Source organism: Trachemys scripta, chromosome 3 (assembly GCF_013100865.1).
Source record: "Trachemys scripta elegans isolate TJP31775 chromosome 3, CAS_Tse_1.0, whole genome shotgun sequence".
NCBI lineage: Eukaryota > Metazoa > Chordata > Testudines > Emydidae > Trachemys > Trachemys scripta.
In genome coordinates, this window is record NC_048300.1 from 147,274,236 (window position 1) to 147,290,252 (window position 16,017).

Below are 16,017 nucleotides of genomic sequence, written 5' to 3' on the forward strand. Positions count from 1 at the left end.
ATACAAAGGGGCGGCACTCCGTCCGTTATTGGGACAGCACATCCGCGTCTTCGGCGGGAATTCAGCGGCGGATCCCTCAGTCCCTCTCTTCCTCTTTGAGCTGCTGCCGAAGTGCCGCTGAAGAGGAAGAGAGGGAGTGAAGGACCCGTCACCGAACTACCACCAAAGAATGGAGCAGCGCGATTGAGCTGCTGCTGAAGTGCCGCCGATCGGCTTTTGTTTTGTTTTTTTCCACTTGGGGCAGGGGAAAACCTGAAGCCGGCCCTGGGTAAGGGCATGATATTACTCCATTTTACAGATGGAGAACTGAGGCACAGAGATATAAGGTCTAAAGTATTTATTTAAAAAATTTTAGGAGTCCGGTGGCACCTTAAAGACTAAAGAAAGTATCTGTTAGTCTTTAAGGTGCCACCGGACTCCTTGTGGTTTTTGTGGATACAGACTAACACGGCTACCCTGATACTTAAAAATTTTGGGTACTCAATTAGAGGTACCTACGATCTGATTTTACAAAGAACTTGTCATTATATAGCATTTTGTATGTGGAAAGCACAATTCCTGTTGACTTCAATGTGAGTGCACAGCACTTCTGCAAATCGGACCCCAGGGATATCCAGAAAATGAGGAATTAAAATCATAGTGAGTGACAGTGTGGAAAGTTTAGCTTAAGTGACTTGCCCAGCATCACACAGGTACTCTGTGGCAGAGGCAGGGATAGAATCCATGTATTCGGTGCAGCATTTAACTGCCTTAACCATAAGCCATTCTTTCTGTTTCTGCAATCCCCTGCCTCTGTCACTACACACCTTCCAATTTCTGCAACAAGTGAAGCTGTGGTCCAGGAGACCAATCTCCTTCCCTACCCAGTCCTGATTCAGCCCCAGAGCAGGTCCATCCTGTGCAGTTAATAAGTCATAAGTCCTTTGCAAAAAATATTATGTAATCAGATAATGAGAGACTGTATTATAGTGCATACAAGAGGGCCGAATTAAGGTTACACGGACATTCTTAATTCTGGCTTTGTCTAATTTTTGAGTGTTTGACTTAGCAATTTAATGTTTTTTAACGTAGCTTTTGTATGTGTAAATTCCTAAGTTTTTTTTAAAAAGCAAACTGAAAAAAAAACCAAGTAACATCATATTGACCCCGGCCTGGGCCATCAGCAGGATTGGAACTGTTAGATCAATCACACAGGTATCTCCCACTTGAGCTAATGGCGTAACAGAGAGTAATAGTAGGTTGTCATCCTCTGCATAACCAGCACTAGAGGGGGATGCCAGTGGGTTTCACAGATATCTGCTTGGAGCAGAGGAATTATCAGACTTAGGATACCTTGGCTTCCATTCGAGGCACAGTGGAGGGAGTGGTACTAATGGGTACAGAATCTTCTGTTCATTTTCCCTCCAAGCATGACCCCTTTCACCCTGTACCCTCCAACCTATCTCTTTCTACCCCTGAATTCTTGTCCCAATCTCACTTCCTCACCTAGCCAGCCCCAGTCTCCATTCCTCAGGCTTCTGTTCCCAATCTCTTTGCCCAGCACATCCTGTTCTCAGTTCGCTGGATTCTCCATTCCAAGTGTCCTTGCCCACTCAGTCTCACTTTTCCCCCTACTCCCCATCCTGCTGAATATGCCCAATGTAGATGGAATCTTCAGGAAATTTAGCTGCTATCTAAGAAGGCTTTAGTGAGCATGTGAAAACTGCTCTTTTTAACCAAAGGTTATATTTGGTCAGATATTCCTAGGGGTGGCAAAATGATCAATCAGGGAGGGAGGGAGGGACGGACGGACGGACACACACACACACACACACACACACACACACTTCAATACCTTGCTCCAAAGCAGGGAGGCCCTAGCACTTTTCAAAGAAAAGGTTCCCAGAATTTTTTGACATGGGCAAAATGAGACCCAGGAAAAACAAGTCATGTTTGAAAATAACTGAACCATTTTGACTGAAATCTTCCAAAAAAACCCTTCAGACTGAGGCAGACACCCACCATTGAAGGGGGAGAAAATGAATTGTGGAATTACTGTGGGCATAGAAAATAAAATAGTGATGAGCTTGCTGGCTATTACCATAAGGGCCTTTTGCTATTCAAAAAATTGTAACACACCAGAGCAGGAATTTGTATAATACATTTAAGTTGCAAGAAATATTTCCATAAATGAACAAAAATGTTCACACCCAAGTAGAAAACATGAATTATAATATAAAAATGTAGGTGTGTCTTCCCAGGATGTTGTAAACATTTGAAATTATTGGGGAAGGGGAAAAATTATCAGTGTGGGGAAAATATATTCACTTCTGGCTTCTTTCCTGAACTGTTGGCTAATTCAACCAATTACAGTAATATATTTCCTTAATGATGATGATTCTTAATACCTCACTCATCATAGAGCCCTCATATTGTTCCCATGGCTCTCTGATGCGCTGAACACATCGTATATCTTGCCTTGTCTCCTCATTCTGCCCCTTACTTAATCCGTGAGTCCATAGTATTCATGCATCCCCTACTATGTTATAGAAGATCTTAATCATTTGGACTGTCTTGCTTTGCAGATTTGTCATATTTAGCTTTCTGTTTCATGTTGGATTCTTTACATTGTACAGGGAGTTGAACCACAGTTGTGTGCATCAGACTGTGTGTTATCAAGTACACAACCCATGTCAGAAACACTAAAAATTAAAGACATGTAGCCAGGAATGAGTTGCAAATGCTTCTCTGGGGCCTAGATGAGCTTTGAAAGTGCATATTAATATTGTTGCAGTGCTTAAATGTTTTAAGGAAGAAATGCTGCACGTAGGTCCATTAAGGGCTTCATAGTGTCTTGTCATATACGCTTATGTGCCCCTAGAGGCTTTTACCCTTGGGCTCTCTGAAGCTGAATGCCATATTAATTTTTATGCACTTTCAGGTTGCCAAAGGAATATGAATACATACCTTATTTAAAAGAAATAAGTATCACTTTAGTCAAAATTTCAAAGTTCAAAGTAAAATACAGTGCACTGCCTTAATAAAGCTTGGTAAGTGTGTTGACTTTAAATAAAAATCAGCCAATAGGCTCGATGCATGAATGTGTAGCTCCCTTGTAAATGCTTTATTCAGAACACACACATGTGCTGCTAATCCCATCTGATTGTATGCATAGGTGCTGGAACAAGGGGTGCTGGGGGAGGGCGGGGAGAATGATGCACACTCCCCAGCTTGAAGTGGTTTCCATTATATACAGGGTTTACAGTTGGTTCAATTGCTGTCAGCACCCCCACTGTACAAAATGTTCTCACACCCCTATTATACATATGCATCATCGCCTTTTATCTCCAGTGTGAGTCTCCTGTTTCAGTAGGTAAAATGCCAGGGCTGGGCATATCTCTTTAGGAAGGCTATAGATTCCATGGGGTGAAATACTGAAGTCAACAGGAATTCTGCCATTGTACTCAGGGGGGCCAGGATTTCATCCCGTTTGTGTTAAACAGCGAGTTAAACCAATACAACTATTAGGAATATCTCCTTTCCCTTTTATTAGCTCATGGCCAACCTTAGTGGTTTTTATATGGCTTCTGGGGGCAGCAAATCCAGCCTGCAGATCTTGCCCTGTTACCCCTTTCTGCTTCTGCGATCCCTTGCGTTCTGAACTGGAAAACTAAAATTCTTAGTTCTAGTCTCACTTCTGCCACTGACTTGCTTTAATGTTCTGAACTGGTAGAGCATTTTGCAAACATGGTGTCCATATGCTTTGCAACATCCCTATAAGAGGTAAATATATTCATTTTACAGGCACAGGGAAGAGTAACTGAGGTTAAGTGAGTTTCTTGAGATTACAGAGCAAGTCGTCATCTAAGTAAGACTGCTGCTGTGTGTGTTGAGCAGCATACCCTGAGATCCCAGAGAGATCCAAATGTCTGCAAATGGACCTGCAAAAGTGGGTGTGGCAACCAGAAAGATGGGTGGCCTAAGTTAAACCCACCTACCATTTGTGTGCTATAGCCATGACCCATACAAATCGGAAGGAAACCAATGGAGCATATTCTAAAGCCCTGGGTTGGTGGAATTTATGCTTTGCAATAAAAGGTAAATGGAGAAATCCTTAATGCCTCCTGTCTTATTAGCAATGGCATCTTGGTCTTCTTTGTCTATCCCACACATTACCCTGTCATGCGCCACACGCTAACCACCTCCACCTTCCAACCCCTTTTTCTCCTCACCTCTCCAATGGATCCATCCTAGACAAATTAGTTGGGGCTTCCCAAAGAGTGCATGGCTTGGTGTAAGAGGCTGGGTGAGACTCTTGGCAGTTCACTGGTTTTGGCCTAGCTGAAAGGTGGCAACCCTATAACTGGCCAGCATGAAGCACCTAAACCAGTAACTCATTTTAAGGTGACACTGAGTTGCTCTTAAAATAAATAAATGGGAGCCATTCCCACGCAAGTACTAACTTGTCTTGGCTTTGTTTAGCTCATGTGATCTGACGAGACTACAGCTGAAGGTGGTTTGGCTCCTATAACAAGCAATTTCATCAAATACGGGAATAAGTTGAATAAGCAGTGTGAACAATTTCTTCTACAGGTATGCTGGGATCCTGCTCGGAATCACCAATTCATTTGCCACTATCCCAGGAATGGTGGGGCCAGTCATTGCGAAAAGCCTGACTCATCATGTAAGACTGCTAGTTTGTTGTTTCACTGATAAAATTTCCTATGCCCTCTTCTAATGGACACTCTCCATTCTGAGATGCTGTTTTATATAAGAATAAAACGTGATGTATATGCTAGTCTTACTCTTAAGTTGTGATAAAGCTCTGTGCCCTGGCTTTTATTTTGGTGGCTGTTATACTGGCAGTAAAATGTGAGGTTGCATTTCAAAGAGCCGCATAGGGCTTTAGCTATTTGGCTGTCAATAGGCCTTGTCTTCACTAAGGAAAAAAAAGGTGGGTGTATTTTAACACGTGTTAGCAGGTTGAGGTAAACACTGCCTTGGATAGTTATGGAAGAATGATGGCGTTTGAATCCTGAATTAAAAACTTGTCAGGTAAACAAGGAAGGAACTCCTTTCAATTGTATTTATTTGTAATGTGTATCCTGGGATTTTAGTGTACATTATAAAACACTTTACAGTTCCTCAAAGACTTGAATTAGATACCCAGTCTGAGACTTTTTATTCCCAGCACTACTTAGTCATAAAATCAGAAACAATCATGTACAGTAAAAGCTGTGTTATCTGGCACTTTACCAGCCGGAAAGCTCTATAAACTGGCATTTCTGATCTTCATTGAAAGTGGTTTATAGTCCAGTTGGTGAGGCTCCCTACCTGGCTCCACGCAGCTCCCTGGAAGCAGCAACATGTCCCTGCTGCTCCTAGGCAGAGGAATGGCCAGGAGGGGTTCTGAGTGCAGGAGGAGGTGTGGGGTTGGGGCGTGGGAGAGGGCGCTGGATCCGGGCGGCACTCACCTCTGGCAGCTCCTGGCAAGCAGCAACAAGTCCCTGTTGCTCCTAGGCAGAGGTGCGGCCAGGCGGCTCTGCACACTGCCCTGGCTCCCCAGCTGCAGAGGCGGCGCCTGCAGGTGGAGGCAACGCACTGAGCCACCTAGTCGTGCCTCCGCCTAGGAGCAGCAGGGACTTGTCGCCGCTTGTGGGGAACCTCCCAAGGTGAGCGCCGCCCAGATCCGGCATCCAGAGCCCCCTCCCACACCCAAACTCCCAGAGCCTGCACACACACACACACCCCTGCACCTCAACCCCTAGCCCAGAGCCCCCTCCCACACCCAAACTCCCAGAGCCTGAACACACACACCCCTGCACCTCAACCTCTAGCCCAGAGCCCCCTCCCACACCCAAACTCCCTCCCTCTTAGTTAACTGGAATTTTTCACTTACTGGCACCTCCCATTCTCCCAACGTGCCGGATAACAAAGCTTTTACTGTACATAACCAAAATGCTTTTCTTTTAGAATTATTGATAGAATTATTTAAGAATACTTTAGGGAGGGCAAGTGGGATGAGTGACTTTACTAGTACAATTGGTGAATTGAGTAACCTAGTAATAAATCGCTCCAACCGTTGCTTTGAAAAACACTGAAGTATTATTTAATGCTGTGGGTCCAAACAGATCAGCTTTGTCTGAACAGCTTAACAAAAATTCTCTTATACTGTTTAGTCTGGTGTTAATACATTCTCGTTCAGCTGCGCTTTTCCTTTCTTTACCAGTAAAGACACTTTGCAAGCTTGTTTGAATAGTCACCTGCTATTTTAAAGATGGCTTTTTAACCTTAAAACATCTACATATACGTAAACCTCAGTATTTATTTTTATTTTCTTAGAAAAGTATTAGCCAATGCCATGCATGCATCCGAGACATTTTTTTAGACTATAAACCTTCATCCTGGTTTCAGTGACTGCCAATAGTTAACTTCTCTGTGGGCCAAAATCAATCCAGGGCTGAAATGTTGATGTACAACCCATGTCTGGAATAATAATAGAGTAACAAATAATAAAACTGATTACCCATAAAGCATAGGAAAGATTTGTGCTGCTCTGAAAACTGAATAGTCCTTTCCATTAGGTTCATTTTCCATGCATTGGTTTAGCCCAAATACAATTTTGAGACAATACATTTGGACTTTGTCTCACTTTGTTAAATGACAAACTGGATGGAACAGCCCTTATCACAATGTTAAATTGCATGGTTTTAAAATGCATTTGACTCAGACTGCTATTTAAGTTGACCTTTTGTGTTTGTAATGCTTTTGATGTCAACGTGAAACTGAACTGGGTAGAATTTTCATTTAACAAGAAAGAGCATGTGGAATATGTCTTTTAAACAACTTTTATTCTAAGATCTGATGCTGTAAACTGATTGCTTTTATTTTTTTTCTCTTGGCAGAATACTGTGGGAGAGTGGCAGACTGTTTTCTATATTGCTGCTTCTATTAACTTATTTGGAGCAATTTTCTTTGCATTATTTGGCAGTGGAGACGTGCAGGACTGGGCAGTCAATGGCCGCCACTTGCATAGAAACTGAAGGAGTTATTGAGATATCAAGGCTATACTGAATCACTGTACTAAAGTCATGTGACCTGAAAAGTGCCTTTCCTATTGATGCCCAGAAAGCTACAAAAGCTTTTCAGTTTAACCATTTTCTCTGTGTACTGTTTGTACTGGAAGTCACTTGACAGTGCATGTATGTTATATCTGTAACAAGAAACTACTTAGCTCTAGTAGAATAGCCTCATGCTAGGACTTCATCAGATACTTGATCTAAAACCTAGAATTTTAACTCACTGTGCTGGGCACCATTATCTGTCACCTCTTAATATTTTCTGAATTAAAACGGGTAGGAAGATGTCTATCATTGACAGGGCGCAGGGGAGAGAAGGGATTGTGTGTGGTGTTGCAGGGAGGAGGAGGAATGATATGTAATAAGGAACCTTTTTTTAATTTTTATGATGAAATTGACATGCTTCTACAATTTTAATGTCCAGGAACGTCCTGGTTTTCTAGAGGTTTTTATTATATTTTAATTTTTCTTTTTACCAATATTTTAATTGGTGTTATAGGGCTCTGTTCTACTACACACGTTTCCAATATGTAAATGTTCCATGTTCAAGAACATGGCTTCACAATTAATACAGCGTAATTACAGAGCAAATTTACAACAAGCAGCTTACATATGAGACAAACAGACAGAAGGAGTCCTTCCCCTCCCCCCGCCCCCTCTTCTCAGTGGGGTAAGATATTGACATACCATACGTTCAGTGTCCTATGCATTGACAGAGGAGTACGTTGCTATGGTTTGAATTCTAAGCAATGTGAAGATTGCGCTAGAAACACAATGGCTGAGTGTATGTATTAAAATGATTTTCAGTCTGACAACCTTTTTTTTTTTTCATGACAATAAGCATTCAGAGCAATGGAACTCTCAAATTCTTCTGCTCATGTTGTAAATTTGCCAGTAGAAATGTACTAAAATGAGGCCAGTGCAGAGCGTAAGGATAATACTTTTTAGTTCTCTTCTACGGTTACTCTAGCCCTGTTCACAGGTTAAAAATCAGTGATATTGGGAAAAGAACCAGTGCAACTTCATTTTTGGAAGTTGCCCCAGGCGCTTGCTGTTGGGAGTCTGAGAGAATTGTGCTGTTAGTACAGAATTCACACTTGGAGCTTTCTTTTACTATAAATGTACACTTGGATGCTACACACCCGATTAAACCCAATTGTGAGTGAAAATTATAGTCTAGAACAGTGGTTCCCAAACTTTAACAACCTGTGAACTCCTTTCACTAAAATGTCATCTCACGAACCCCCTCCTAAAAATAAATATTCCCAGGGATTTTCTCCTTTACCTGAGTATAAATTATAAAAGCAGTGATCTTGGAAATATAAAATTTGTTTTTATGACATGTTTATTACACACTATTTATTATTCATTACTATTTATCATTACAGTATTATTACATTATGAAAATGGCAACACTCTTCCAAAATCTCACTTTTGTAGCTTGTATCACTTGAATAAGCCTGTTATAAGACAAGGCTCTTGTGTTTCATCAAGGAGTATCAAATGTGAAACAGCATGAAGGTATTTAAGAAGCCAACTCAGAGTTCCTCCTACACAAGCATTCAGGTCTTGAGTCGTCCAGGAAAGCACCACACGTTACAACAAAGCTTAAACTTGTTCTTCATAATAATTTTATAAACAATACTAGCTGCCTATTTCATTTTAAAAACAGCAAAAAATATCCACCTCCCTTTCCATTTCTTATAAGGAGTCTTGAAGTTTAAATCTCCTCAGTATGCTAGATATGCTTGCTTTAATCTGCTTAGCTCTTGGAAGTCCAGGGGCTCCAGGCTGCTGGCCCGTGCTGCCCGGGATCCCTAGTGACAGCTCTGTCCACCATTAGGGAATTTTTTCCTGAGAACCCCCTATAACATTTCGTGAACCCCAGGGGTTCACGAAACCCAGTTTGGGAACCACTGGTCTAGAAGGAATGGGTGATTGAAAATCAGAGGGACTCAACTTAGAGTATTCATCATGTAGAGCAGGTAAAAATCCCCTTTCCAAAGATTCCTGGATAGGAGCAGGTTGGTGAAGGTCACTTTGCTTTGTTTTTTCCACCTACCAACACTACAAAGAGAAGCCTGGCACACCTGCCTACTGGTGCTCCAGGGGAGTCTGGCTGAATTCATTTCTAGGAAATGGCTACTGCCTCTTTTTACCAGCTTTAAGAACCTTTGTGTTTTCACCTGCATTGAAGTGTCATGTTGTCTTACTATGGAAGTATGTTAAAGCTGTGCTGTATCATCAATATGTTTCTACAATAAATGGTGCCAGATTCATATGGAATTAATATTTGCACATGTGACTGTTATTGGAAATGATCACTTCCCACAAATTAGAATTGTAGCCTCCAATTAAACAGAGAATGTACCAACTGTGGGTGGTGAATGGATTAGAGGATTGTGATTGGGCTTCTGAACCCTTAACCACTGCAGCAGTTTCAAATCTAGCAGAGACGGGTGAGTACTGTCTCTATGAAAAGAGGTAGCTGCATTTTCTGTTCACAAAGCAATTGGGCTTTTTACTGGTCTCAGCCAAAGAGTCCAAAGGATTGTTTGGACATAGACTGAACTAACCGCTTCCCCTGCCACCTTGGGACTGTGCTCCAGGTCAGAGGTGTGGCAGGATGAGAAGAGGCTTGCATGACCACTACTTTTTTTCTTTTTTTAAATTGACGACTGGTCTGTAGACAGAGCTTTAGATACCAGTGTTGTCAGTCTGGCACTTTGGTGAACACTAACACTGAATTTTCAGAAGAGAAATGGAATCAGAGCATTATTTTGATTGTTTTTTTATCTGAGTTAAGACAGTAAACATTAAATAGAATCCGTGACATTGGATCTATTTGAGTTATCCAGGCCAGACTGAGGAGTCTTGGAATTTCAGATTTTCATACCTATTTTTTTCTTCTAATCTCATGCATAATTCACACAGGTGCTCTGTGTTCCATTAATTTTTAAGCGAAAAGCTTGGCTGGAAAGCAGGGACAAAAAATTACAGTAGATCCTCATGTTTATTTCTAGAAAGCAGACCAAGGCTAACTGGGATTCTTATTCTGTAGGAACCAGAACATTTGATGATAGTTTGATCCACAAGGTGTTAAGCACTCTGGCCCCAATCGAGCAAAGCACTTCAGCGTATGCTTAACTTTATTTTGCAGGCTCAAGCCCATAGAATAGAAAAACTATATTAAAATGTCAAAAATAATTCAAATCATTATTGCACTTCTGCCTCTTCACCATGCTGCTGCTCACTCTCCCGTCTCAATTTATCTGTTTTCTTGCTTCCTTGTATTGTTTCAGAATGTTTTGGGTGCCCAGCTTGATACCTTAAAGGGTCTTTGAGTGTCCAGCACTTTCTGAAACATCCAATCAGGCCCTGTTAAGAAGTTTCAAGTTGAACACCCAAAATTAAAAATTAATTTTAAAAATTGTATCTGTTTAAATTTTGTATTTATTCATTTTCCTCCTTATCCTTTGTAACTGGTTCCTTACTTCATTTTGTCAGCTTATATTAAAAATAGAACTAATGGCTTCTATACTTCCCTGTGTCTTCCCCTAGTAGCTAGTCACCAGACTATCTAAGTTACTCTCAGGCTGTAGCTCCTATTCTCAAAAGATATATTTTCCTTCCAATCCTGATTTTGCTGGAATAGTTTGTTTCCACCTTGTATAACTGGTAATTGAGTCTAATTGATAGCTAACTATTTTCAGAATTTGTCATGAAGGGAACACGATATGAAACAAGACCTGGATATTGTGACCTAAATCAGGCTACCTTTACAACTTAAATGTTTTTCCTCCATATAAACACTTCTGTACTGGAAAGGTCTACTGTCCACTATTCTCTCTTTCATGTGTTTCAAAGTCACATCTATAAACAGCTGTAGTTGGTTGGCCATGTCCTATTCTGGGAGCAATAGGATAAACAAAAACTCTCTTTGTAAAGGCAGCTAATTTAATAGCCAGGCTATATTTACAAGGATATATCAATGATATACTATTTCTGCTGTACTGTGACAATGCCAACCACTACCAAATTGATAAGTGTTAAATAAATTAGAACATTATGCCCGCAAGAAGTTAACACTCCATCAGTACCAAGTTTAGCAACAATGAATTAAATGGTCCAGGATAGAACCTACTCCCTTGGCAAAATATTCAAGTGGCAGAAACAGCCTTCTGTAATGTCTTTCCTAATATGCAGATTAGTGATAGACATTTTTAAAAGGATGTACAAGAGTTAGTACATACTTCTCACCAGCGCTGGAAACTTCCCGTCCTCTTCCCTCACCACCTCCAGGATCCTGTGCTGCAGGATATCACAACTGGGCTAGTTCAGGATGCTGGTTGCTTCCAAGGAGAGATTACAAAAGTGTGTTTCTGTCCATGCCAGCCAGCCCATCCTTTTCCTTCCGAAGTACAGTACCACTCAGAATCATGCCTTCATGATCAAAGACCAGAGGCCCCTAAGGAAATCTTGGGAAATACTGCAAAGAGTTGTCCAAAATACAGATAAACATTTAAGAAAGTAAAGTTGGATAACTTAGTCAGCCTGCATGGTAATGACCAAGCAGGTGGTCCATGAAGGTACTTAGGCACCTTAATCCTGTTTTTAGGCGCCACTGCATGCCACAAAACTCCTGCTTGGCTGCCACCTCACCCTGCAAGTACCTAAATTCACTTGGCATCTAAGTTTTTTGTGGTAAAAGTTCCCTAGGTGCCTATGTTTCAGTCTCTGGGATGTGCACTGCTGCCAGGTGTCAGGACACCTATCTCCCACCTGACCTCTAGAGAGCTCACAACGTGGGAAAGATGGACATTTGGCTGCCTAACTTGCATGTGTGGCCTGATCGGGTAGGTGTGCGCAGAGGCCAGCTCCTGGTTCAGGTCCCTCCAGTAAGTTCACACAAAACAGCAGGGGGGCAGGAGAAGGAAGAGAACCTCCCTTGTAATCTTTAGCCTAGTGGAAAGGGAACTCACCCGGGATGTGTGACACATTCCTAACCACTAGGCTACAGAGTCAGTCCAATTCTTTCTCTGGCTCAATTAATATTTAATTATTCAATTAGTAAAAGTGGAAAAACTTCAATGGGAGAGAATGAGGGAGCCCCACCTCAGAATATCCCATAGCCTAGTGATGAGAGCGATCCCTGTTCAAATCCCATCTCCCCCCTCAGGAGGAGGAGGAACTTGAACTGGGGGGGGGGGGTCTTGCACATTCTGGGTGAGTATCCTAGCCACTAGGCTAAAGATTACAATGAGGGGCCTCTCCTACCCCTCCCAGCTCCCTGATGGTTTTGTTCTGGGCCCTGCATGCAACTAGGCCATTGAATGCCTATCTTTTTTTGGTTTCTGGATCGCGAGCAGAGCTAGGCACCTATCTCCATCAGAGGTATGGGGCTTAATACACACGCTTTTGGTCACTGTCTCCCATTCACTAATAGACCACGATCCACAAAAACAGCATGCTAAGCAGGGAGCTGCCGAAGACACCTTGTTCTCCCTATTCATTGTATGGGGGGGCCTATGTGCCTAACAGACTTTGAGTCATAGTGATGTCCCTGTGGTGGTGTTTTTTTCTAGGTGCCTAAAAGTTAGGTGTTGTCACGCTGAGCATCACAACACCTCAGTCCCTTTGAGGATCCCACCCACCATAACCAATAATTCTTTTAAGTTTCCTTTTAACCCACCAACAACCTACCAGCTCTTGCACCAGAGCAAAAAAACTGCTGCTTTGTGTCTGAATTATTTTGTCAGTCTGTTTCATTTGGATGCTCCCGTATGCAGGGACCTTGTCTTCCTCTGTGTTTTGTACAATGCTGAACATGCTGTTAATTTTGAAATGTGTCTTTAACACCAAAGTAACTCAAACTGCTTCTAAAGGAAATATATAATCTCTCTAGACATCCCTTACCCATCCCTTGAGTGTAGCCACCAGAACAGTAGCTAGGGAAAGAATAAAGACACATGTAATAACAACTGAAGCTACAGGGGAAATTTGAGACATACAGAATATCTGCGATTCAGCCATGTCCCAGTATTGATGCCCCTATCTTAACAAAAGGCGCTGGAGACTTTGCAACAGCTGCAGGTGCTTTGGCTGAAGGCTTTCCATCACACCCTCGAGATGGCAGTTTGAGCAACACATTCTTCTTTGAACTAATGCTCTAGCACAGCAATAATGTTATTGTTTATCAGTTGTATTGCAAGAGTGCCTGGGGCCCCTTTGCGTTCTGCACCATGCAAACAAACAAAAAGACTGTGCCTTGGGGAAAGGACTGGCAATGCTGCCTCAGCCGCACCACTGCAAACAGCTTTCTGGGGCTTTTTCTTGGAATTCTCCCAGCCTGGATCTGAGCTGGCCTAATTCTACTCAGCTTGAGAGATGTCTCAGTAAAACAGTGCAAGCTGGCGTTCGGCCTCAGCATGCTCATACTGTACAAAAAGCTTTACTTTAAAAAGCCACAGAAGGAAGAGAAAATGGGTGCATGGCAGACTTAAGTTGGAATGTCATTGCTTTCTTAGGGCTTGGCTACACTCGAAACTCCAAAGCGCTGATGCGGGAGCGCTCCCGCAGCAGCGCTTTGAAGTGCGAGTGTGGTTGCGAGTGAGAGCTCGCCCAGTGCTGCAGGTACTCCACCTCCCCGAGGGGATTAGCTTACAGCACTGGGAGCACGGTTTACACTGGCACTTTACAGCGCTGTAACTTGCTGCACTCGGGGGTGTTTTTTCACACCCCTAAGCGAGAAAGTTGCAGCACTGTAAAGCACCAGTGTAGCCATACCCTTAGTTTATGACTACACTAGCGAGCTTACAGCTGTACCAATGCAACTGTGCTGCTGTAAGATCGCTCGTGTAGCCGCTCTGGGAGAGAACTCTTCCACTGATATCAAACCACCACCACAAGTAGAGTGACCAGATGTCCCGATTTTACAGGGACAGTCCCGATATTTGGGGCTCTCTTTTATATGGGCACCTATTACCCCCCACACTCTGTCCCGATTTTTCACTCTTGCTATCTGGGCATGCTAACCACAAGTGGCGGTAGCTAGAGAAGCTCTTCCACCCACATAGTGCTGTGCACGCTGCCACTTGTGCAAAACTTACGTTGCTCAGAGGGGTGTGTTTTTTCACACCCCATGGGTGATGTAAATTTTTGCAGACATAAAGTGATAGTGTAGACATGGCCTTAGTGTGACTAAGCTATTTAACCATTTATTAACACCAAAGATTGTTTTGATTGTTATGTAAGAGGTTAACTTTCCTGGTTTACATGGTGCTACGTACAAGGTGCTCCCAGTTTTAATATAAAACCAAAATGACATGAGACTACTTAGCCTTCTCCAGTAAAGAAAAAATTATAACCCCAATAATTGATCTAGGTCTGATTGGTCATTATGTTAAAAATTAACATCTTATTAGAATCAAACAGCCAAAGAAGAAGGAAGTTCGAGAAGAAAACAGCTTAGAGGCAACTGATTGCATTAGCCCCTCGCTTAAAGTGGTTTGCTTCATACAATGCTCACCAAAGGCCTCTACACTGGCACTGAATTTAGTGTGGATTATTTCAATGTTTATTTGCATGTAATGTACTAAGTACATGTATACTATGTACAATATCAATGTACTAGCTTGCTGATGAACTAGGACCATGAAGGCATCTTCATTCTTCCTTTCAGGCAAATACGCTTATGGAATAAAATGTAATTCTATAGTGAGATACGTTCCCTGTCTCAAAGAATTTACAATTGTCAGTGGGTATTTTATACAACTCTAGGTACAGGAATGATAGATGAAAAAATTAGCTCTTTATCATGTTTAAAACAATGGGTCAGGTCTAATACAACACTCAGTAACCTTCCCCCCACTAACACTCCTACACACCTGGCTAATTCAATCTTCAAAGGATTGTAACTTAGTACAACCAAATTTCATTGGGAGAATTATTTCCATGGTGAATTTCAATTGTTTATTTCCAGCCATTTCAACAGAAGGGCTGCTTAAAAAAAAGTCATAAGAATTACTTTATAATGAGAAACATTTTTCCCCCTTACTCTTCTGGAACTTAAAAATTGCTGAATCGTTTGCTTAAATTTTCCCACAAGTGTATGCGCACAAAAAATATTCACATTGGCAGTGTCCAAGCCTGGAAAACTTCAGCCTGAAAGGTGAAAAATCAAGTAGGTGTGAGTTACTGAAAGCAGGGTTAATGCAAGCGTGTGACCTTAGCTTTAATGGTATGGGAGGAATTGGACTGCTGGAATATGCCTATCATCGGAGCAGCACTTGCTGTGTCACCCCAGGAGCATCTCTGGAAATGAAGTGTGGTTTCAAAAGCCAGAATTTCCTTCCTGCACCCACCTTCCTCCAAGGGACGATAATTTGCTGCTGACTAGAACTGTGCAAAGTATATAAGTTCCATTTTGGGAAAGGTTTTGAAATTTGGCTTAGCTCCAAATTGGAACAAAAACTAAAAATGTTTAAAATCTCGGCAAAGGAAATTTTAAAAAATAGGTCAGTTGAAATGTTTTGTTTTGATTTTGACTTTTTTTTTTAAATTTCTTCTATATAATAGAAGCAACAATAAAACAATTGAGAAATAATTAAAAACAATACAAACCTTTTGTTCCAACAATGATGAAAGGGAACATTGTTGGAATTTGGAGGCGGGGGGTTCCTGCCAAAATGAAATTCTGGCCCAAGCAACCCGATGTCATAAAGGATTTCAGTTTTGGTGGAACTGTGCATTCCAATAGAATATGGTTCCATCAAAGGCTTCAGCCAACTCTTCTGCTGATCTGTACCAGAAGCAAATCACTAACCTTCCCCTGCTGGCTTAGCTGTACTGGCCAATACCTATTGGGCAGAACTAGGACTCTGCTCATTCCCCATCCCCCTGACACCCATAGGGACTAGTCAGTGAATAGTTCCTACTTACCTCTGCAAGCCCAGCCCCA

General features: G+C 42.0%; 1 protein-coding gene across 1 annotated transcript in view; it reads left to right on the forward strand.

Annotated features, from left to right (window-relative positions):
• The window catches only part of SLC17A5 (solute carrier family 17 member 5), a 38,446-nt gene extending 30,091 nt beyond the window's left edge, over positions 1-8,355 (forward strand). Inside the window, exons 10-11 of the mRNA XM_034766200.1 lie at positions 4,573-4,663; positions 6,885-8,355. Of these exons, the coding sequence (XP_034622091.1) occupies positions 4,573-4,663; positions 6,885-7,022 (229 nt within the window). The 3' untranslated portion in view covers positions 7,023-8,355. The remainder of the gene's footprint in view (positions 1-4,572; positions 4,664-6,884) is intronic.
• Positions 8,356-16,017: the final 7,662 nt, after the last annotated feature.